Consider the following 24,068-nt stretch of genomic DNA (forward strand, 5'->3'; position numbering starts at 1 on the left):
TTAATTCTTCTTTATAACATTTCTTCAATTATTCAAAATGATTCATACCAGAGAATAAATCTTCTAGAATCGATAGATCAGTAAATGATAGCTCCTCCGTACACTGTAAGTACTTGATTAAAGTAAACATATCAAAATTAGTAACCATGTCGCCATCTAACTTCCATTAAGGAATTAAAACGCGGTATCAGAGACTAAATGCTGCACTATTATTTCGATTAAAAACATTAAAAGAAGGAGGCTACTGATAGTTCATAATACTAGACAGATGTCTTTTGTAGCGTGAGGTGATTGCTGATAGAGCCATGGTTGATATGATTCGGTTAACACGTAACCAGACTGAGACGCCTGGCGATACAACTCTCTGAACATACGAGCACTTACAATTACCGATAAGTCATATTCACTTTCATCAATATCAGAATCTTTCACACCATTCATCATTACGCATAAGCGCAGAAATAGCCATTAAAGTAAGGTTTTGGCTAATGGAAGGTATAAACTGAATGGCTTTGTTGTATTCGTTCAGCTCGCGAAGCTGTGAGGTGGTGGCATAGCCCCTTCGACCCATCCGAGAGCTACGTGTTTATGAAATAGGCGACCCTTCGAATGAACCCGGAACTGAAATAAAAAGTCCCTGCGACTTGTCTGCGATTGAATCATTGATAGTTCCCGGGTTCCTGAAAAATTTAAAAAAAATTTATACTAATTCGTAGTTCTGAGTAGTGAAATGATAATGACGATTTACTCGATTGGCGGAAGTCAAACAGAGACCACATAAAAAAAACTGTTCTGAAAGACCTCGTTTTATTATCTTTATACATCTTTTACATATTTTTGCGTGTATCTTACATTTTTACATAGTCCACACTGTTCAACTCTTTTTTACAAAAAAGTCTTCTTACAAAGTTTACATTTCTCGTTTCAGTTTTTTAATTGAAAAGAGTATTGATATCTAACGGCACTTTTTGCTGCATTCCGTTTTATTTACAAGCACAAAGACAGATTAGAAACGAGAACAAAGGATAGAGTCCCGTCGAAAATAGCTAATTTTTGACTTGAAATGTTGACTGCCTTTTAGTCTGGTTTCTTCCCTTTGATCTATCCGGCTTGGTTGTACCTACCGGAGGCTCACATGCCTCCGCCGGCTGAGTTCTCAGGATCATAGAAACTCACAAGCCCCTCTACCACGGCAAGGTGGCAGTCGAGAGAGGGGGTCGGTTTTTTTTTTTCCAATCTATTCATAATCACGCCTCCTAATGTACTATAATCACCATCATGAGAGCCGCGCAAAAGCTTTATGTCTCGACATAGCTCTGCAGCAGCCTCCTTATTTCTAATCTATTCGTAACCACACCTCGTAACGTCCTATAGTCATACTCGTGAGAGCCGCGCGACAGCTTTGTGTCTCGACAGCAGCCTCCTTATTTCTAATCTATTCGTAACCGCACCTCGCAACGCCTTATAGTCGTCCTCGTGAGAGCCGCGCGACAGCTTTGTGTCACGACAGCAGCCTCCTTATTTCTAATTTATTCGTAACCGCACCTCGCAACGCCTTATAGTCATCCTCGTGAGAGCCGCGCGACAGCTTTGTGTCCCGACAGCAGCCTCCTTATTTCTAATCTATTCGTAACCGCACCTCGCAACGCCTTATAGTCATCGTCGTGAGAGCCGCGCGACAGCCTTGTGTCCCGACAGCAGCCTCCTTATTTCTAATTTATTCGTAACCGCACCTCGCAACGCCTTATAGTCATCCTCGTGAGAGCCGCGCGACAGCCTTGTGTCTCGACAGCAGCCTCCTTATTTCTAATTCATTCGTAACCGCACCTCGCAACGCCTTATAGTCATCCTCGTGAGAGCCGCGCGACAGCCTTGTGTCTCGACAGCAGCCTCCTTATTTCTAATCTATTCGTAACCGCACCTCGCAACGCCTCATAGTCATCCTCGTGAGAGCCGCGCGACAGCCTTGTGTCTCGACAGCAGCCTCCTTATTTCTAATCTATTCGTAACCGCACCTCGCAACGCCTCATAGTCGTCCTCGTGAGAGCCGCGCGACAGCTTTGTGTCTCGACAGCAGCCTCCTTATTTCTAATCTATTCGTAACCGCACCTCGCAACGCCTTATAGTCATCCTCGTGAGAGCTGCGCGACAGCTTTGTGTCTCGACAGCAGCCTCCTTATTTCTAATCTATTCGTAACCGCACCTCGCAACGCCTTATAGTCATCCTCGTGAGAGCCGCGCGACAGCTTTGTGTCTCGACAGCAGCCTCCTTATTTCTAATCTATTCGTAATTACACCTAGTATCGTCCTATAGTCATCCTCGTGAGAGCCGTGCGACAGATTTATGTCTCTACATAGCTTTGTAGCAGTCTTCTTATCTCTCTGAGCGATTCTGGAATATCTGATCCACAGCCCGGCACACTTCGTTGCGACCTGACAAACTTCTTAAAGGTGTTCTGATGAATCAAGGAATAAAATTATTTGTTAAATCAAAGCGAATTCCTGACCCAAAACGAGTAAAATGTGCATGTCTCTCTGTTTAACTCTTATTCTTTGGTAAATATTTGTCTTAATTTGCAACAGAGGAAATATTTTCTTCTTCATCAAAAATTTTGAAGGATTCCTAGACTAAACAAACGTAGAATGAGTTTACATAACTGTCCTGTATTTCATCTTGGATATTGAGCTTTGCTGTTCAATCATGCATGGGTTAGAACAAATGTTTGAATCACTTACTTGGACGGCGAAGTTAATAAACTTACCACCAAGTAAACGCAAAAAAAAAAAAAAAAAAGAGAAAACCATCGAGACTGTTGGATTCAATAATTTGATCGAAAGCCGAATAGTATACTGTGATAACTTTACTGCAGTAAATGGTTTGAACCCGGGGGTAACATGTGAGATCACTTGACTCTGATGATGACTTCCGCACAGGTTGTCGAAACGTCAGTCACTGCCACCGACAACAGTCCTTCTCAGGACTGCACTCACCCGGACGATCAGACTACACCTTCACAGATAACTTTACTCTAAGTAGCAACAGATTTTCCCTTACACTTACAGTTGGAGTCAACCTGCTTATTCACATAAATGTCTTGCACAGACATGCATACACACTATCCATTTTATTTGAAAGTCCAGTCTACAAGATGCTCGTAGAGCGTCAGAACTCGATTAATAAGCCGATAATATATAACCAACTCGGCAAGGGCTATCTTTATGTTTAGTCAAAGTGAAGATGGTAATCATAAAACATCAAGTAACAATGTATGCGAAGTTGTAATTAAAGTTTGTTTATAATCCGTCATATTTATTATTATGATACAAATTTTTTGGTAAGACACAGCCCCATCGAAAAATATAGTCACCTATATTCAGCTTTAACTCTAACTTAGCCTTAGTTAGTTATGCTGAAGATCATTTTGAGATAAAACCCATGACTGATGGCGGCATGATATCCAATAGAGAAAGTAGTGATAGCAACGTTTGATTCACTTACAGTTCCACCATTTTCTGAAATCCATTCGGCTAGCAACTGACTTGTTTTCGTTCCACTGAGGGCGCAAACGTAATACCCCTCCGATACCGCCACATCAACAGAATGAAGACTATACAATTCACCAATGATCACTAAGTAAGCCACAAAGCCAGACCAAGATAGATGAGAACGAATAATTTCGTTACAAATCTGCAGAAAGTCACCATCAACAACAACCTCGCTGAACTGATCCAAAATTTCCTCAATCAAACCCATATTCCGTGTTTTAGTTTCCACTAAGAGATCAATAGGCGTATCCGAACAGCTAGCACTTTCCAATGCACCGCCATCTTGGTGAGCAAAAGCTCGCAACCTGACGTAACCTTCGACTATGTTACCGATAAACATACGTAACTCAACCTGCTTAAGCCTCTGAAGCAAATCCTTTCGACCTATCGTAGATAGAATCCGTTCCAAAAACGATACATCCTTAGCTGACAGTGTACTCTCCTGAACAAGAACCACAAACAACTTGAAAATGTCGTGATCACTTTCGAGGTTCACATCCAACTTCGACACCGGAACATCACCAAAGCACCAAAACCAAAACGCAGCTCGATCATCAATACTTAAATCTCTCACACACCCAACTACAAACTCCTTAAACACAGGCGGAAGCTGATATTTCAACACCCCTTTTCTATTCTCAATTGGTTTTAGTCTTGAAGTCACTGTAAGCAAAGCCATGACTGAAGCTCACAGTTTCCAATAAATTAGGAGACACTGCGCATTGTAAAGCATTCAATAAACATCCGGGCACTTCCTTTCACTCGCGACACGGAAGTCGACTTCGTCTTCGGTTCGGATCGCACTGGTTTCGTTATTGGTATCCGAAGGAGATCTGGGCCTGGTTTCTCAAAACATGATTAACCTCGGCGGGCTTAGTGTAAATTTTTTATTTAGTTTTATATCTCTACAATGGGATTCCTCTTTTGCTTTTATCCTTTAGTTTTGATTCATATTGAGATAAAACCCAATAAAACCATAACTCTTATACGCGCTCTTCTGCATGAGGAATTAACGCCAAGGTTCACTCTCAATCCCAGCCTAAAGTCAACCCCCTTTCGAACAACCTGGCCCTGGGCCTTATGCACCAAGACACACGCTTTGGAGAGTGATTGATACATGACAGACTGCATAAGCAATGGTGTTTCAATACACCATCGAAATTCGGAAGAAGCAAGTTAACAAACAAACAAACAAACAAACAAACAAAACAAAAATAAAGTAAATTATATCTCCTGCACGCCTTGCGTACCTATCTACAATTATCTATATTAGGAACAGAAAAACAAAATGAATAAAAAAGGGTTGCCATAGTTTCTCTCAGCAAAGTACCATAACAATGCCTTTTATGGAGTTTTTTTGTGGACCTAGGGTATAAAGGATCTGGCAAACAACGTTTTCGTTCCCTCTACCGCCACTGACGACGTCGCCATGTCGTCACCAACTAACGAGGGTTCTGACAAACTTCGACGGGCTTTTTCTGCTGTGTTGCTCCAGATTTCCCGCGATCTGGATAAAGACGAGCAAAAGGAGTTTCGTTTCTACTGTGACGGACTGATACCGAGGGAAGATAAAGGCTTTTTAAAAATTTTGCGCTCATTAGAACATGCAGATTTAATTTCCTGGGCCGATGTTAAGTTCTTGAAAGAAGCTTTACGCGCAATCAAGAGATTGGATCTTGCCAAACTGCTCACGACGTTTGAAGTTAGACGCGATCTAACGATTCTCCTGGATTTCTACTCGAGAAAGAGACTAGAACTGGATCTTCCTTACGTTTCTCCTTCGATGAAAACCACCGCACGTCATTTGTTGACAGTCGTGACGGAAAACGAAAGCGAAAGATGCAGATTTGACATTGCAAGAATGAGAACACTGGTGGAATCGAAAAGGAACATTCAGGAGATCTTCGAGGAAGAAGTTGATGTGCGAAGTGGCTTGAAATCATCGTGGAGTAAACTGACCATGCTTGTGATAATTGCAGGAGAAATCATCGTGGCAGCGCAAGCTTCCAGAAGCGACGAGATACGCAGGAATGAAATGCTAGAGCAGTGTTTCAGTTTGGCAGACAAGCTTAGCTCCAGGATGCTGGATCTTGGCAGCTGGGTAAGCTAAGAAAATCTATCGTTAAACAATTTTAGCTATAAGAATCTCAACTTTCTATAGTTATGCAATGTTTTTGTTCCTAGAATAAGCTACCTATTCCCGGAATTATGAATGTGTTATGGCGGAAGTTGTTAGTTGTATTTTTAAAGATAGAATTGTATTAAAGAGCTCAGCCTTCGTAATATCAGGAGCCCATCAGGTAATATATACTAAAGGTAATACTTGATACCAATTATAACCAATACGGAATTACAAGTAAGATTGAAAACAGCTCTCGTCAAATTCTGATGTAATCATTCCGAAGATAAAAAATATCGAAGCCCCAAACGGAAAGTAGACTTTGGTCATTGGTTTCCAGTCCATCCTCAAGCTGTGAGCTCGTTACCAGTTTCTACTCGCGTCCAAACTCAACTTTTTTTTTAATACTATAATTTCTCTTTATTTTGATCAATTTGCCATGAAAATACTTCAGTTAAGCCGGTGGTTTTAAATCAATGTGTCAGCCCAGTAATGTCCAGTGTCACTGACATATTTATTATAATTCCTTTCAGGATGATTTCTGTGAACATGTGGAGGAAAGATGCAGTGAGGTTTGGGGTCAGCAGGAAGAGTGCAACAGCAGCAACTCCGTCGTAGCAGACGTGGTTCGACAACTGAGAGAATCACCCTTTTTTCTTTAAGTAGATAATTAGTATAGCAGCCTTAACCTGCGTAGCAAGTTTCCAAAGGATCAGGGGGGAGGTGGGGGAGGTGTCACCTACCCCTCCCCTGAACCTTGCACTTACGTAGAATAGCAGACGGTCTGGATCGCGCGAGTGCACGAGAAAAAAAAAAAAAAAAAAAACGAAAAAAAAAGGTGCAAAGTAGAGAGCCATTTTCATTTTTCATTTTACTTTAATTTTTCTCACAGACTATAGAGTATTTTTCACTCCATTCCACTCTACTGGAATGGAGTGGAGTTCCTCTCCATTGTTTTAGCCATTTGCTTTTAGCGCGCGTGAAAGACCACTTTTTCTTTTCTTTTTTTTTTGGGGGGGGGGGTTAATTCATCATTGCCTACATCTTCCTTCTGTTGAAGTCTAAGAGTTCAACCCTCACTCTACCAGACTGAAACTCAATGACTGACACTAAACAACAACCAACATTTATTACATAAACAAAAAAATCGAAAAATCTACAAAAAGTCGAAAAAAAAATTGCAAAAATGGTTTTGAAGTTATCGTCGGTAAAGGATTGTGAATTGATGCTATTGAATGTTTAAGAAATTTCGAAAAACTGCTAAAATATTACTACTACTGAAACTTGAAATTGAAACTTTTGATATTGATGCTATTTGAGAATTTTTTAACGATCGAGTATTACATTGAAAGAATGACAAAAGATTGAAACCGAGAAAGATACACAGTAAGAAAGTACCACAAAGAAAAGAAGCAACCAAGAAACAAAGTTTAACAAGAAGCAAACCAAGTACCAAGCAAAAAGAACACTTACAACTTATGGCGGAAAAAAAACGAAAAACTATACAACTTATGGCGGAAAAAACAAATGACTATTGAACAACAACAAAACATTACTTACTACTTATGGCGGAAAAAAAAATACTCAAAAACAAACCGAATTGTGATATTTTAACTTACTTAAGTGCTGAAGAATGAATGCTACAACCTAAATTTAGGTATACACAGAAAACTGGATTGTCTTATGTTTGTTTTATGATGCTAATCATACTACAGACCTTGAAAAGTGAATAAACCGGAATTGACATCTCTAATGATGGCAGTTATTTTATTCTTGTTTTCCCATCAGGCGTTCTTTATATGATCGTTCAACAATGTTTAAGAACGTTGATTTTTCAGTTCTTCTTCATGGGGGGGGGGGGGGGCAGTGCAAGTTGGCGGGGCTAGGACGGCTCTAGTCCCTCAAAGCGAATACATAATAGTGAGGGGGGCGGGGGCGGGAGGAAGGAAAAGCTCCCGCGTTTTGGCGCCGTAATTAACGAACTACCTGCATTAAACTGGTTTATGAAAATATTCCACCTCGTGATCAGTTAACAAAACGTTTTTTAGGATTGCATTCTAATACTTGGTGAAAAAAAAATATGTTTTAGAAATTGTTTTCTTATGCATGGCCACAGATCGATTACAAACACACTAGCCACTTTTAGTCTTTCCCAGTGGCATGTTTGTGCTGCAAGCAAATGAAATTTGGAGAAAATTTAGAAATGCTATGTGAATAGTTGTGTATGCTTGGCAACTGCAAAATCCAAGGAAACAGTAATTCATACTTCTGAGGTTAATTATCTTTCTACACCTCTACATGTTTGTGCGTTTATTTACATTTTCCAAATAGTCGAGTTCTTTTCAAAACAGGCATTTTTCACAAATTTCACATTTCTCGCACGTTACAGTATGAACCCTAAGATAATATGTGATAGTGATGTCTGACCATCTTGGTGAGAGTAGTCCTGGGAAGGACAGTTGTTGGTTTAAGTGACTGACGTTCCACAACCTGAGCGGACGTGATCATCAGTCTTGACCAACATTTCAGATCTTTCATTCTTCATATAAAAGCAGCGCGCGGGTTAATACACTTGCAAACAGTTCACTATAAAATAAGCATACCGCATGGGACGCTTATTTTCAGTGCGATGTCACGAACGACCAAGATTTTCTCTTCTTTTGTAACTATAAAGAAAACGTTTGATTAGTTGCATCAAAATTTTGAACGCAGACTTTTTTCTCATCAGACTAACTGCTCGGAAAATGAAGGAGTATCACTTGAGAACTATGACCGAATACCTCTCGATCGTAAAATCTTCAACGAGTATTACACTGTCATAGTGTTTATACTCGCCTAGAGTTCACGGTTGTTTTGGAGTGCAGTTACGTCTGTAACCGCACATACGTCATTAGTCCGCCCCTAATATGGTGTGGTGAGTATAAAAAGTCAGTCATGCAATCGCTTGGCACAAAATTTGCGTACAGTGGTAATGCAAGAATCATTACAAACACAGGTTAAGTTAACGTATGTGTTAATGAAGTTAAGTTTTAAAGGTAAAATGATTTTCATGTCTTCGAATCTGAATGAGGAAGATCTTCGCCAGCTTCGTTATTATTTAGAAGGATTCATACCGGTTAATAGCTGTTCCGATGCTATGGATATAGTACGATTACTAGAGAATGATGGAAGGATTTCGTGGGAAAATGTTAAATTCATCAAGAAAGCCATGGAAAGTATTAGAAGACAAGATATTGTTAAAGAGTTAACGAAGTTTGAAATAAAGAGAAATTTGACCCTCCTGTTGGATTTCTATACCAAGAACGTTAATGGATTGGATTCAAACTTCTGCGAGAATAAATTAGGAATGAAAATGATAGCTTCGCGCTTACAGAAGATAATGGATACTGCTCGAGAGAGTGTTAACGTCAGAAACATAAGCTCGACTGTTGAATCCAGCAGAGATTTAAAGAAAGTACTGATGACCATAGAGAAGCTGGATGAAGAACCATCGTTATCATGGAATGACTTTACTATGCTTGTAATTCTTGCTGGAGAAATCATAGCGATCGCTTCCGCTGATGAAGAACAACAAGAGTCATTGTTAGAGCTCTGTACAACTGCTGCCGATGAGCTCTGCTCTCGAATGAATGATCTGGGAACCTGGGTAAGATTGTAGTTCAAATGTTATACCTTGAGTATCGCTCATTGTTCATCGAAATGCATGTTTGTGTGTTGGTTTATTTTGTTTCGGTGTAGAATCAGTTCTGTGTTTAAAAATTCTGGCGTAGTAGAACGCACTACATAATTAATCAGCCTTTGAATGGAAATGATTGGTTGAAATTCAACACATGATCAAAGATTTCGAAAGTGATAGGAAGATCCGTCTTCTGACCGGAAGTCAAGCAGTGTGCATAGCCATTTTGAGAAGAAAATATCAACGAGAATTACTTCGCCGAATAACGCAGAACATCAATTGGTAATCTCTTGCTATAAAATCATTGTACAGGAAATTAATGGCGGAAGTCGTTCTACAGATATGCTGTCAAAATAAATACGGATGACCCAGCTTCCCTTCATGCTCTCCTTCGATGTATTTATAGTTGTCTTAATAGACACGTTCAAAAATATCAGAACGAAGTCGTAGACGTTTCAAGTTTCAAGTTGAATTTCTTCGATTTGTCATGAAGTGCAATTGTCTTCATTGACTCTTCACGCATGAGGAGCCCATGACATATGAAACAAGCCATAACAGCGAAACAATACAAAGTTTTAGGAGGCGAAACGATTCAGTCTAAGTGAACGGAAAGCGGATATAAAGATATATTTCTACTAAAAAATCGCTATAAGAATTGGGGTAAAGAGAATCCAAACGGAAATCAGCACAGGTATTACGACGATTAATCGTGCAGAGGGGTTTCTAACAGCTTCTTTGCTAATAAAGATTTTGCATGGCAGCTATGTTGCATGGCAGGAAAAACGATAATATTTTGCATCAGAAAGAAAATTTTTTCCCATGGGAAAAATAACCTATTGTTCCTGCCATGCAACATGGCTGCTGTGCAAAACCTCTATACCACGGTATTAGCTACTTCTGCTACCAGGAAGAGTCCACTTCACCTTTGCATAAGGCGCGCATGGCAGGCGCTGAAAGCTCTCAAACATTTGAAATATAGACAACGTAATTGTATTGTAATAACAGAAAGATGGTACACTATTTTCCACGTGCGCATGAGTATTAATGTAATCGGATCAGATGCCTGTCAAGTGTAGTTGTTTTAGCTGCTTGCCTTCCATGGATTACCTTTAATTCCCTATTACGTTTACTCTTAACTTTTTTTAGCCTTCGAACACATTGGGGTCTTCATGTTGAGTAATCCCATTATAAAAATATAAATGGCTTTCTATAATGCTCATTTATAGTTTTCTTTTTTTTTTTTTACATCCACGGCCAGTTTTATGGCCTGTATGATGGAAATCTCCATGTTCGTAGGCTTTTGTTATTCACTTTGCCACTCTTCAGAGATAGAAATCATAAATTCATGATAAGACCTATAAGTTATCTTTCCCTTGGTCTGGTTGCCAAGAAACACAAAACAATCTTAAATCAAGCAAAAAGTAACAACCTTTTCTTATTTAGATTCCAATAATCAGTCCTTAGGGTGGATTCAAATTCTGTACTGAGAGACTGCATGTTCATGTACAAACAGAGTTCTTGTTATATCTATTTTATATTCTATTTTACTTTCTAGGAAGATTTTAAGAATCATGTTAAGTAAGTACACCATTTAGTTCAAGAAAAGATAGATACCAATCGTAACTTGTCTTCACAAGAGGTAACAAAAGTGGTTCAACAGTTCAGAGAAGCCGTAATCTTCCAAGTAGGAAATCTACAGAAAACTCCAGTGTCTTTCTTGTTTAAATCGGAGACTGATCATCATTCTTGAAAAGTAATAGCTTCATTAAACAGTATGACTATTACCATATCAACATTATTATTGCTATTACTGTTACAAAATTACTATTACAACATTATTATGACGATTACTATTACTATTACAACATTACTACTATTATTATTACCATTACAACATTACTATTGCTATTGCTGTTACAACATTATCATTATTACTTTTACAAAAATGATACTATGCTATCACTAATACAACATTATTACCAATTACTATCATAACATTATCACCACTATTACTACCACAATATCATTGGTTATATTGCCAGTCCGATATTATTACTACAACAACTTTATCATTATCATCATATTGCAACAGTGTTATAAACGAAGCTACTTCAATTATTATTATTGACTATTACTATTATTAATTACTAATTATTACTATTATTACTATTATTAATCTTATTACTACTATTATTACTATTATTACTATTACTAATTATCATTATGACTATTACTATTACTATTACAACAATACTACTATTATTATTACCATTACAACATTACTATTGCTATTACTGTTATCACATTATCATTATTACTTTTACAAAAATGATACTATACTATCACTAATACAACATTATTACCATTACTATCATAACATCATCACCACTATTTCTATCACAATATCATTGGTTATATTGCCAGTCCGATATTATAACTGCAACAACTTTATCATTATCATCATATTGCAACAGTGTTACAAATGAAGCTACTTCAATATCATAAGTACTACACTACATCATCATTACTACAATACTACCACCTCTATTAATACTAGGAACAATATCAATTCTTCTTGATCTGTTGCTACTACGACGGTATTGCTGCCATTACTAATACAACTACCTCTATGATACCTTATACGATCAATTCAGTATGTTCAATCTACGCAGTAACTTTGATCTATTAACTCATGAAATACATATGTAACAACTAATTTTGAGGTGAGGCATTAATGAAGTGAAATAGCGGTGAGCTATTCCTTGTAACATCAGCTGAAGTTTTTTCCACCTATAACAAGTCTCACACATGTACGCATTGCCAGCTTATTTATTTGTTTCAAAGTACAATTAGATGAAGTTTGGCAAATAACCGGATTGACAAATTTTGCTGAGAGTTGTCATGAAAATAATAATACTGTTAAGCGCTTTGAAATAAGGAAAATGGACGTGACCAAAACAGAGTATTATCTTGTCATTTATTGTTCTTATTACTGTCTTAATCGGTGTATTGGGCTTAAGGTAAAGGAAGAGGGAGAGTTAACAAAAAGTGAACTGGGTGGAATCTTTCAGCCCCTCCCCAGTCCTCCTCATTTTCCTTTGCAGCTCTCGCCTCCTGTAATTCTCCCCCTCGGATGATATTTCCATGATTCATCAACGAAAGTTGGTTTCTCCTCAAAGTGAATCTATTTCTACTTTCTCCGAGCAATGTACAAACGTAGCAATTTGCGTTTTGTACAACACCCCTTAGAATCCATTAGTAATGAAGAAGTTGCTGATAACAAGAATGCTCTTTTTGTATCTTAGCTAGAGACCAATTGTGAGAAACTGAAATTAAAAACGGATTTGAAGCGGCAAGTAGAGTCTTCTAGCTAGCAGGCCAGACTGCTCTTGATTCTAACTTTTGATTCCTGTCCATTCTTTCTCAACATAAAAACGTAAGCAATGCTGGCACCGTTTAAGTCCCATTGCTGAGTCCTCAGATTTCCCTTAATTCCTAGCAGGCATTATAGCTGTCGGAATAAATGGAATAAAAATGAAGCTTCCTTACCTTCAGGCTAAGGGACGGCCAATGCACCTCACTTGGTTGCACTGGTGGATTAGACACGATGAATCAGTTTACACCGTATTCATAAATGGCCGCTACGCGGAGCGGCCTAGATTCAACAGCATGGAAACGAGGCTGGAAACTTTCGCCATAGTCAACAACTTAGAGAGGTCCTCGTTTTCCAGTTCTTAACTTCTATTTATTTTCCTCTCTCGCATGCTTTTGAGTGTATTTTATATTTTCACATTTTTCATTACATTTCACATTTTGTATGAAACACTGAGATGCATGTGTTATGAGGATCGAATTATTTTTACTGAATCTGTCACGCAATCCTAGACTTTTCTAGAATTATCTATAATCTGTAATATTCCAGAAACCTCTTTCATGCGACTCAGCAGTTTCCAAAAATAGTATAACTTGTAATACGCTATAAATAGTAATAGAACATTCTAGATAACTGAAGTAAATGTATAAAAGCTGGCTTGTGAGAAGTACAAAAGAGATTTGCCCGAGGGCTTACCCTCGTGGCTTGCTGACTGAATTTTTGGAAGCTATGATATGACGAGGCTATGACCTTTTGACCTTGCGATATCCGGAGAAAAGAAAGAGATGAAGAAGACGATAGTCGAGAGAGGAAGAAGATAGAGAATGCAGAGTTTACTATGGAGTCCTTCGAAAGAATTTGTGTACAAGGAAAGAATGCGATAAATCAAAAAAGCCAAGCGCTGTGGTCTTCAGTCGGCGGATGTTGGAATTGGAAGTTGATCAAGACGACGAACACTTACACAGCATGAAGGATTGTAAGTCTGCTTTATGAACTGCTTAACTTAATCTTTAACCTAAGTAAATTAGACAATGTAAAACTAATTAAATAATAGTTGAAATGGGTAACTGCTTGCTGTTACATTTTTGTTGCGTGCCATATATCGTACTCGGGAGTCTATTTTCATATATGCTTTGTTAGCGGACATTTCTTGGTCATTCGTGCACGTAACACATGTAACTACTTAAAATCTAACAGTTCATGTAACTGACTTTGGCACTTTGTACAAGCACGTAGACGGACGGAAGCTTAAGTGACGTACACAAGAAAAATTTATTTATTATTCGTTGTTTTTCTCTTTTACATCCTTGCGAGAGTATTTTACGTTTTCAAACTTTGCATATTTTTATAAAACAGTCAGATACAGTATTTATATCTGATGAAGAGCTAACAGTTTGTGATACGTTCCACTTCTATGCAAGAAGCTAATGTGACAAACACAAGGAACAAACTTTTCTCCAAAGAAATAAATTCAGAATTAGAACGTTGACTGCCTTTTAGTCTGGTTTCTTCCCTTTGATCTTTCCGGCTTGGTTGTACCTGCCAGAGGCTCGCATGCCTCCGCCGGCTGAGTTCTCAGGATCATAGAAACGCACAAGCCCCTCCACCACGGCAAGGTGGCAGTCCACAAGAGGGGATGTGTTGGGGGGGGGGGGTGTTTCCTTTTCAGAAATTAATCCTGATTTAACATATGACGAATTTACATATTAATCATCTCATATTTCCATAATTCTGTCATTGCAAGTCGATGCGATTTCCAAGCAACTCGAGGATATCTTTTAAAAATTCTCCATTGGATGGTGAAACAGACTCACTCGTAGCAATCTGTTGTTTTTCTCTGATGAATTCTTGAAACGCCTTCTGTAAATAAAACCAAACGAAGATGACTATTATAAATGTAAGGAAGCATTGCTTGATCTTTGTATTAAGTACGGGGTATTGTGGTTCTTAAAAAAACCAAAAGGACCTTTTTTTGTTGACGCATTGAAATCGAAAGGGGACAGAAGAACCTAAAAACGCCACGCCGCAACCGCAGATTTTTGACGCAAAATTAGAGAAACCGATCCAAAAACATCTAAATACAAAAATAAAACTCGGTGCACCTCGGGATTTGATTTCCTCACACATCCATCCTAAAAAATCGTGTAAAAATACCTACTTTTAATAATTTTCAGATTAAAAAAAATAGCACTAATTACCCGGAATTATACTTTTTATATCTTACGCTTATGATTTAAAAGTAGAGTGAATTTGAATAATTGTGGCCACATTCAAGTGCATCGATGTAACGACTGCCTGCCAACTTTGGAAAATATTGCTAATGGCATGAAAGGTGTAATTCGAGAAAAAAAACATCTGAAGTGGTCTGTTTCTGACTCAGAACTGAGCAGTTTTTCAAAACAAAGAATGATTAGGAAAACAAAGTGTTCTTAGATAGAGCTGTAAATATTATAGATTATTATCCAACTACACCTAGACGAGTACAAATATCACGCGGTATTTGTACTCGTCTATTGTAGTACCGGTTAAATAGGTTTTCTCGCATCGCGCAAGCGAAGAATTGGATTGTAGTTACGAAAAAAAAAACAAATGGAGGACAATTTGAATCATATTCCGACGACGAAGAGTCAGAATGGCTGGCAAATATAGATCCAAGTTCAATAGATGAATAGAACGAAGAAAAACAGCTTGACCACCAGAAAATTTCTACATTTAATGAAGAAAATAGAAACAGCAGCACAACAACGCGCCAATTCCGTTCCGCTTCGCATACTTCTGTCACGCGCTCCCCGTAAATAAACATCCGCGAAATTCGCCCGCACTGAAATAACAGTTTGGCGTGTTGGATAATAAATAACTTATTAGACGTTTTGTTGTGTAGTATCGCTGAGTATTTTTACTCGTTATTTGTATTTTGACTCGCCCTACGGGCTCGTCAAAATACGGCACAACTCGTAAAAATACTCAGCGATACTGCACAACAAAACGTCTAATAAGATATATATATCTCATAACTTTCAAAAATATCTTATTATTTTAGACACTATTTCTAAGCCCATAAATCATCCCAAAACTCAATTTGTTTCTTGTGAGAGGATCAAAATCGAGCACATTGAAATTTGCGCCGACTTTCAACAAACATGAGCAAGGATTGCTTTTGTCTGTGCATGTTTAAAGAGTTGTTTATACATCTTTTGCCAGACCGGTAGGAAGTGAATGCTGAACCTGCTAACCAACTTGAGTTAATAAAAAATTAAAGATTATTGGCGATTCTTCGCGAGTTTCTTGCTTTAGTAGTATAGTTTAACACCATATTCTACTTTTGATTATAGTTTTGCCTGCTGGAGCTCAAACCACCGATGATGGTCGTTGAAATGACTACAAAAAAAAAAGCGCATTTCATAAAAGCAGCTCATTTGGATTTGAGGAACCGGCCTCTGTTTACGTGGCACAAACAATCACTGTACTTTGTAACGAAGATTTTATCAGCCCTCGCATCTTTTCCAAAGATGTTCTCCATTTCCGATCAGAAACCCAAATTAACTTCACCCGTGTTAACAATTTCCGCTCCTATCCACTTCGCAATAGAACTTGCTCGAGTCGGAACACAGGAGAAATTTTGCCTGTGAATCTCAATTTCATAGAGGTTGCGTATTTATTTCAGTCACTTACCAGACCTCCGTTTTTAAGCATCCATCCCGAAAGTCTTTCGCATGTCTTGGTGTCCAAAAAGAGACTCATATAGTAACCATCTGCTTTGACATCGGGTAACTGTGTATGTCGCCAGCTAAACGAAGCATAGAACTCGCCAATAAACACCAAATAAGACGTGAACTTGGACCACGATAGCTGAGAGATCTCTTGAATAGAGCTGTCGATTATCTTTGGAATAATGCTGTCTTCTTCAAATTGCTTCAATTGGTTGAAGACCAGACAAATCACTTCCTCATTTCTTCCTTTAACTCCTTGGAAAAACTTTACGATGCTTGTTTGGTCATAGGGAAGTTTCATAGACGCACCATAGCGGAGGTCTTTCACCGAACTTATGTAAACTTCAAGTGCACGACTTAGAGAGACCTGCAGCTCGACTTCTTTCAATAGTTGCAGCAAATCGTCTCGGTCCACGATGAAAAGAAATTCTTCAATTAGAGACAAGTTTGTGAGGGTAACTACATTGGATTCTAGAAGAGACTTGATCAAAGCTAGAAATTCGCAATCATTAGCTGGGTTGATGTCTAGCTTTCGACCCGGAATTTGTCCCGTACACCAAAATTTAAATTCTGCTCGGTTGCCGAGAGTTAAACCCCTCGCAAAGCGAAGGAGAAACCTGATGAAAACACGAGGGTAATAGATCTGCAACAAACTGTCTGGGGTTGAATTGCTGTGTTCAAAAAAAGGCATCAACTTGATTAACGCTGACACTGAAAGACAATAAATTATGATACAGGGGTACGATAAAACCTTAAGTTCGCAGCACATCCGGGCAATCCACGTTTTTTTTTTCTTCCCACAACCGCTCTCGTTCCCGGAGCCCTGGCTCCTCTCGGTAGCGGATAGTGTGAATGACAAACAAGAAAACTAAAGATGTAGGAGGGATTTGCGTCTTGACGCCGACAAGCTCCGCTCTCGAATGACTCTGCAGGGAATTTGGGTAAGTTTCACGAGGATTGGATTCATATGTTCCAGTTGCTGCCATCTGGCTTCAATTCAGGAATTAAACTTAACCGCGGCACCTAACTAAAAACCTGCACGATAAAAAACGTCTTAAAAGAAGGAGGATGCTAATATTTCATTACACGAGAAGGCGATGAAAAAAAGCGTTTGTGGCGCAAAGTGATTGCTGATATTTCCAAAGTTGATATGGTTTGGTGAACACGGAACTATGTTGATAGAGAGTGCATGATGAGACATTGCTCTGGACATACACATAACCGCCTCCACAGTTAGCTCAGTGGTTAGAGCGCTGGACTGTTGTGCGGGAGGTCGAGGGTTCGCGTCCCGGCCGGACCAACACTCAAGGTCTTAAAACAAGTGACAAGAATATACTACCTTTGTATAACATCAAGAAATAGTTTGATACTCTAGTCTTCTCGAATAGGGACGAATAAATGGAGGTCCCGTCTCCTCCAGGGTTAGGGGTAGGAGACGTTAATTTCCCACGCACGAGATTACTGTGTGATGGATGTGCTCCCCTAGGGTGGTTGCTGGGTGGGAATTTGCCCTGAAAAGCCCCCATGGGGAGTGGTCAATTAACGTATGTATGTATGTATGTATGTATGTATGTATGTATGTATGTATGTATGTATGTATGTATGTAAACAGACTAGGAGAAGTCGTGGCTGTGAAAAAGTGCTCGATGCGGGTTGCAGAGCGTTTCAATAGCGGTTATAAATTAATGACAGGAAGATCGTTTCACCGTTACTCTGGGTTTCACGCAGCTTGCGCTGCGATCGTCAGACGGTTATGTATGTATGTATACACACACCCGACAATTACGTCATATTTACTTCAGTCTCCTTACAGGATTAAAATCCTTTGCACCATTCATCTTCGCGCATAGCAAGGAAGGCACAACTTTTTCAAACCAGACACACTCGGGAGCAAAACAATTTTCTTTTAAGAGAACTTTTGGCTAATGGAAGGTAAAAATAAGCGACCCCTCGAATGAACGCGGAATTGAAATAAATGAAAGGGAAAGGTCCCTGCGACTTGTCTGCGATTGGATTATTGGTAGTTCCAAGTTTCTTTCAATAATCGATATACTCGATTGGTGGAAGGCAAATATTAAATTGTTTTAAAAGAACTTGTTTTATTATCTTTATACATTTTTACATATTTTGGAGTGTATCTTACATTTTTGTATATTTGGGAGTGTATCTTACATTTTTTAGTTTTTCCCATTGTTCAATTCTTTCTTACAAAAATCTCTTTTACATACTTTACATTCCTCATCAATTTTATTATTTCAAAAAAAGAACTGCTATTGAACGGAATTTTTTGCTATGTTGCGTTTTATTTACAACCACACAGACAGAAATTAAAACTAAGAACAACTGGTAGAGTCCCATCGAAAATAATAAATTCTTGACTTGAAATGTTGACGACGTCCACCCCTTTTTTTCATTATTGAAAAAAGGAACGTTATTTTAAAAAGGTGCAACTTGATATAGAGTGGGAATCTTGACTGCCTTTTGGTCTGGTTCCTCCCCTTTGATCTTTCCGGCTTGGTTATACCTGCCAGAGGCTTACGTACCTCCGCCGGCTGAGTTCTCAGGATCATTGAAACGCTCAAGCCCCTCCACCACGGCAAGGTGGCAGTCGAGAGAGGGGTCTCTGTGTTGGTCTCTCACAATATTTTTGAGCTTCCTGCATTGTCACAGGAGGGTCAAAAGTATTGTGAGACACCTTTGAATCGTATTAATTTATGTGAAATATAATGTTCAGCATAATGAAATAATCAACAATAATCCCTTCACTTTTAATACTTGATTTAAACGCGATCTCCGAGAAGCTTGATGTCTTGACTCAAGGAAATTCCAATGTTACGTAACACTGATTCACTAATTGAAGCGCCTTTCCTCCCTTTGATGAATTCCCTGTAGGTCTCCTGGCAAACAGTTCAAATAAAAGATAAATGGCTCATTAGTTTTTGGCGGCTTTAAATTGACCAACTGACAAACAACGGCGCGAGCTGCCTTAAAGTCTCGCCGCTCGTAGAGGAGTTTCTATTGTAAGCAATCTTTTCTAACAGCCTATAAAAGAAATAGGAAATTCATCTCTAGATAATTCAGAGATGATTCCCACCGACGCTAGGAAATTTCCCTAGGAAATTCATCTCTAGATAATTCAGAGATGACTCCCACCGACGCAGCCCCAAACAGTTTCTTTCGAAACTATCAGCCTTAATTCAGAGATGGTTTTTCACAGATGAGTCTTTGAATACATTAGATCACCAAGTTATTTTTCTCCGCTTGAGCAACTTTCGAGAACTGTCGAACAGGCCTGAATTTGCATTAATTCATCGAGCACGGATTTGTTTTTCTCTCTGCGCCACGAGAAATGTTTTACCAATGAGCCTTTTGGATTTCATCAAATACTGTACTTTCGAAGTGTTGCCAACCCACTGAACATATATATATATATATAGAATGACCAAATGGATAGAAAAAGCAAAGATTCAAGAAAAATGAACAGAAGTTCCAGCCGTCTGAAAAGTCAGAGTAGTTATTGTACAACCTCAAACATGACGCCTAAAAAAGTTTGACTCTATGACAGTACGGTAACTTATAAACCGTTGGTCTAAAAAAAAAATAGCTCTAGCAAACTAGTCATTGTTACGAATCGCAAATCATTACTTAAAGATCAAAATCAAGCGATTCTTGCTGAATTGCACAATGGACTCGAATGATAATCAAAACAGCGACGCGAAGTTTCCGACGCGAACTTTTCTTATGGTTGATGTTTCTGTTGGAGAAGAATGGTTAGTTAGGTCTTAGGGACATGATTATTACAATCATGATTTTGATTAGTGAATTGGCTTTCTTAAAACGTGTACCTTTTGCATTGATTAGGTTGCGTTTCAGCATTCTAAGCTTATGTTTGTAGGCTTATTGATATGTTCAGTGTATGTCGTATATACGTTCACTTTACTCACCAAACCACCATTTCTAAACATCCAATTTGCCAGTAATCTGCTTGTTTCGGTTTTTGTGAACCAATTCAAATACTGACCATCTTCTAAAGTCTCCGAATTCAGCCAAGGTGAATAGTTTTCGCCGATTATAACCAGTAAGATTGTATAGAGTGACCAAGACAGCTGAGAGTTAAGAATGAACGTGTTTAAAATCTGCTGAGTATCACCAAGCTGCCTGAGTTGGTCAAGAATTTTTGTTATCATCCCTAGATTTTCTTCCTTGGTCGTAAATAAAATTTCCACAATATCACCGAGGCTATCATCAGGAAGCTTCGCATGAGCGTCAGGGCGGAAGCCATCAACCGATTTAAACTTTCGATAATATTCCAAAACCATACCAGTTGAGATTTGTAATTCCACTTTTTCCTGCTCTTGCAATAAATCAATGCGTCCAATTGACGTAAGGATATATTTTAAGAGTGTCATGTTGTTGAAAGATAATTGATCTGCGTTCAAAAGGGATTTGATTAACGCGAATAACTCAGAATCGGTAGCCATGTTGCCATCCAACTTCGAGCCAGGAACATTGCCTAAGCATAAAAAACCAAATGCTGCACGATCATCTATATTCAAAGACTTCACAAGTTGAACTATAAAGCTCTTAAACACCTGAGGATATTGATATTTCATTATGCTGACTGGAGATGGTAAGGATCTTCTGTTCCCAGAAGCAGCTGCTCTTGAGGCCATAATTTAGAACGATTCAAGGAAAAAACAAGAACTTAAGAAGAGCGCATGACAACATATTGCTCCAGACATCCGGGCACTTAACTATTACGTCATTTCCATTTTCGTCTCACAACAATAGCAAGATTAAAATTGTTTTATACTCTGTGTGGATATGTGTTAGCTAACGGAAGGTGCAGAGGTGTTATAAACGAGATATTTTGTTTCCATTAGAGAAGGTTTCTCTATACAGCTACTTAAATACGTATAGCATTCACTATCTTCGGTAAGAAAATAAAGTAAATTCTGAAGTAAGCTAGACTGAAGTAAGTCAAAATTTCTACAAGAGGTAATTTGACTTGGGGCTTTACTTTGGCTTAAAGAAAAACTAATGAAAAGATACAAGGTTAAACATTGAAAACGATTGTATCATGATTTCAACGTTCTAAAGTTCGGCCTGTAGAAGGCGGTTGTTATCTTTCACAAGTTTGGAATTTATTGATAGCTGTAGGGTCAATGTCAAACGTGCAGATAATTTGTGTCTAAAAAAACAGCGTGGTTCAACAGAGTGTAAACATGGTAATTTCCGCGTAGTTTATATTGTGTATTTCAGTGGTACCTTACGTGAGTGATAAACCTGTTTATCAGGATTAAATATATATTACGGAAATGCCAGTCAGGCCCATGTACATATGTCGGCAAATTGAGTGTCACTTCATTAATACGATCCTAGCGAGCTAGCACGTGCAGCAGTATCATTGTAAAATTTTCTTTACCCACCCCACCCTTCCCGGGAGGGTGCTTTAGCGGTTGTCTAGGCAATAAAGATCCACAGAACCCCAAAGAGAGTTGGTGTGTATTTAAAGCTATCCGAAAGGGCAATAGGCCGACGTTGTTTTTATGTTCTAGATGACAAATGGTAAACACCACAGCGTACACTGTTACACTATTGAGTTATGAATGCACGTGAGAGGTTTCTAAGCACGAAAGAAGCGTGAGAGTCGCGCAAGGCGATAGCTGAGAGTGACTCTAGCTTCTTGTGCGACTTCTCCTGAATCCAAGGCCGGTTCAAAACTGAGCGGCTGCGAACAAAATCGATATCGATTGAGTCATTATAATTGTGTGTGCTAAGTACGAGGCAGCGTGGCCGAGTGGTCAGCGTGTTGGACTCGCAATCCGTCGCTCCCGGGTTCGAGTCCCGCCCTGACCACTACCTGAATTTGTTTAACGGTGGCTCCGAGTTCAAATCCTCGGCCATGCTTGTAAATAGCCAACTGGTTTGCCTCCGGCCAGTTGGGATTCTTAACAATGTTATGTTCAATTTGAATTATTTCTTTATAGCCCACAATGTAAACTACTGGGTTACCAATAATTGTGTTAGCTATTAAAGTTAACCTTTTTTTTTTTTTTAATCCGTCATGGCATTTCTGCTTTGATCGAGTTTCCAAAGACAGTTGTGACTGGTTATTTACACATGGTTAAACCCAAACTGCCGTTTTACGCAAACAGTGGGCCTTACGCATTCTCTCTAGGAGGGTTGTTTTCATTAACTACGTGTCCTACAACAACAATTTATTTCACGTTGGTAATGTAAGGGGTGGTTACCCAATCCCCCGAGCCTAATGGCTCATGTCAAAAACGCTTGACAAATAAAATAAAGATGTGTATATAAATATATGTCCAAGTTACATATATAATAAAAAACGCCAAAATATCACTTAGCTCCCTACATCTAATCCCAATCCTGAATCTCCCCTGAAACCCTACCGGCCCTAATAGCCAAACATTATAGCCCTAGCCCCAAGCCTAATTACCAATTCATAACCCTACCCCACCCCTACAATAATTGTATACTAATACAGTTATTACACTTACAGCCAAGCGTAGTTATGCGAGATAGGCCAGACTAAAATTCTGATAGAGTGGTTGCCGATTTAACTGAAGATGATAACTGGTTGCAAGAATGAGAGATAATATATGAAAAAGAGTTATGAATATGGCGGCTAGAGGTGTTTACATGCTGGGAATATTAAGGGCAGAGGAGCCCAAATTGTAATGACAGACTCTAGGTATAAAAAATAGAAATATACGAAGCTCCCTGTAGCTTGTTTGCCTTAAAAACACGATTAAAGACGCAGTAAAACGTCTTTGAGTTAAGATGTCCAATCAAACTTTATCTGGGGAATATGTTTTAAAAACTTGTACAAACTACTTTTAATTGTTTTTCGAGTCATTTAGACGCTTAATTTCTGAGATGTTTTTGTAGCCCTCGAAATGTTTGTCTCTTTGGAAGTCTACAAATTTGCATAAAGTCAAGACGAATAAATCATTAGCGGATGGGGCTTTTAAGGGTCAGATTTACAAATATCTATCGTCATACTACAAGAAAGAGGTAGCTATTAACTTCTCTAGTACTCGTAATTATACAAGCTTTAACACGCTTCACCGGTCGCCCACTCTCTTCCAATCACTACCCTAACAAAGTGTTTCTTGGGTTCATAACTTTTATTTATTTATTCATTTTTCCTTCGTTTATTTTGCTTTGTTTTTCGTTTTTTAAATACAGGACGACTTTCATACCTTTGTGAGAAGACGACACAATCTGGTTTTCGGGAACGACGAGAGTTGCAACACTAGTGTGAACAGATAGCAAATCAGTAGCAGATGCGGTCCGAAAGTTGGAGGAGACCCAGCGGGCTATCTTTTTCTAAACAAGTCATTCTTCAAAACTGCCAAAACGACGTAACAGTATATGCATATAAAAATGTTACGTAAAAAAGTCCAAAAAACGATAAAAGAACAAGAAAACGTGGGGAAAAAAAGACAAAAGAAAAAAAAATTAAAAAAAAAACAAAATCGGAAAAGAGAATCGGAAGATACTTGGACAGACACACATAAAAATGAACAATGTATATATGAAGTTCATATATTTTGAACTGCGGTATTAGATACGTATGATGCACGATCCTCGCAGTAGAGAGCGCTATTTATGCAA

The 24,068-nt window shown here is 38.6% G+C and overlaps 5 protein-coding genes across 5 annotated transcripts; 2 read left to right on the top strand and 3 right to left on the bottom strand.

The window, feature by feature from the left end:
- Positions 1-788: 788 nt before the first annotated feature.
- LOC111327017 (uncharacterized) lies at positions 789-4,303 on the bottom strand. The gene is made up of 2 exons (XM_088756345.1): positions 3,500-4,303; positions 789-2,456 (listed from the first exon to the last, which is right to left on the bottom strand). Exons 1-2 carry the CDS (start codon positions 4,223-4,225, stop codon positions 2,343-2,345), a joined length of 840 nt encoding a protein of 279 aa, XP_088612471.1. The 5' UTR covers positions 4,226-4,303; the 3' UTR covers positions 789-2,342.
- A 635-nt stretch (positions 4,304-4,938) lies between these two features.
- On the top strand, positions 4,939-7,418 carry LOC111327016 (uncharacterized). The gene is made up of 2 exons (XM_088756336.1): positions 4,939-5,647; positions 6,199-7,418. The coding sequence occupies exons 1-2, from the start codon at positions 4,976-4,978 to the stop codon at positions 6,325-6,327; spliced, it is 801 nt and encodes a 266-aa protein (XP_088612462.1). The 5' UTR covers positions 4,939-4,975; the 3' UTR covers positions 6,328-7,418.
- A 137-nt stretch (positions 7,419-7,555) lies between these two features.
- LOC111327088 (uncharacterized) lies at positions 7,556-14,201 on the top strand. The gene is made up of 2 exons (XM_022931192.2): positions 7,556-9,311; positions 10,897-14,201. The coding sequence occupies exons 1-2, from the start codon at positions 8,637-8,639 to the stop codon at positions 10,921-10,923; spliced, it is 702 nt and encodes a 233-aa protein (XP_022786927.2). The 5' UTR covers positions 7,556-8,636; the 3' UTR covers positions 10,924-14,201.
- Positions 13,968-17,141, bottom strand: LOC148732084 (uncharacterized). Its single transcript, XM_088756344.1, has 2 exons — positions 16,387-17,141; positions 13,968-14,574 (listed from the first exon to the last, which is right to left on the bottom strand). Exons 1-2 carry the CDS (start codon positions 17,113-17,115, stop codon positions 14,449-14,451), a joined length of 855 nt encoding a protein of 284 aa, XP_088612470.1. The 5' UTR covers positions 17,116-17,141; the 3' UTR covers positions 13,968-14,448.
- Positions 17,142-18,503: 1,362 nt separating this feature from the next.
- LOC111342233 (uncharacterized) lies at positions 18,504-21,109 on the bottom strand. The gene is made up of 2 exons (XM_022949281.2): positions 20,369-21,109; positions 18,504-19,321 (listed from the first exon to the last, which is right to left on the bottom strand). The coding sequence occupies exons 1-2, from the start codon at positions 21,095-21,097 to the stop codon at positions 19,205-19,207; spliced, it is 846 nt and encodes a 281-aa protein (XP_022805016.2). The 5' UTR covers positions 21,098-21,109; the 3' UTR covers positions 18,504-19,204.
- Between the last annotated feature and the right edge of the window lie 2,959 nt (positions 21,110-24,068).

This window comes from Stylophora pistillata, chromosome 4 (genome assembly GCF_964205215.1).
Source record: "Stylophora pistillata chromosome 4, jaStyPist1.2, whole genome shotgun sequence".
NCBI classification, from domain to species: domain Eukaryota; kingdom Metazoa; phylum Cnidaria; class Anthozoa; order Scleractinia; family Pocilloporidae; genus Stylophora; species Stylophora pistillata.

What these genes read in the sequence shown, in the direction of transcription:
- LOC111327088 (XM_022931192.2), top strand. Translation starts at nt 8,637, where the DNA reads ATGCAAGAATCATTACAAACACAGGTTAAGTTAACGTATGTGTTAATG. An exon ending in TGAATGATCTGGGAACCTGG is followed by an intron (nt 9,312 to 10,896) that starts GTAAGATTGTAG and finishes TTTACTTTCTAG; the next exon opens with GAAGATTTTAAGAATCATGT.
- LOC148732084 (XM_088756344.1), bottom strand. Translation starts at nt 17,115, where the DNA reads ATGCCTTTTTTTGAACACAGCAATTCAACCCCAGACAGTTTGTTGCAG. An exon ending in TGCTTAAAAACGGAGGTCTG is followed by an intron (nt 14,575 to 16,386) that starts GTAAGTGACTGA and finishes TTTTATTTACAG; the next exon opens with AAGGCGTTTCAAGAATTCAT.
- LOC111342233 (XM_022949281.2), bottom strand. Translation starts at nt 21,097, where the DNA reads ATGGCCTCAAGAGCAGCTGCTTCTGGGAACAGAAGATCCTTACCATCT. An exon ending in TGTTTAGAAATGGTGGTTTG is followed by an intron (nt 19,322 to 20,368) that starts GTGAGTAAAGTG and finishes ACTGTTTGCCAG; the next exon opens with GAGACCTACAGGGAATTCAT.
- LOC111327017 (XM_088756345.1), bottom strand. Translation starts at nt 4,225, where the DNA reads ATGGCTTTGCTTACAGTGACTTCAAGACTAAAACCAATTGAGAATAGA. An exon ending in TTTCAGAAAATGGTGGAACT is followed by an intron (nt 2,457 to 3,499) that starts GTAAGTGAATCA and finishes TTGATTCATCAG; the next exon opens with AACACCTTTAAGAAGTTTGT.
- LOC111327016 (XM_088756336.1), top strand. Translation starts at nt 4,976, where the DNA reads ATGTCGTCACCAACTAACGAGGGTTCTGACAAACTTCGACGGGCTTTT. An exon ending in TGCTGGATCTTGGCAGCTGG is followed by an intron (nt 5,648 to 6,198) that starts GTAAGCTAAGAA and finishes AATTCCTTTCAG; the next exon opens with GATGATTTCTGTGAACATGT.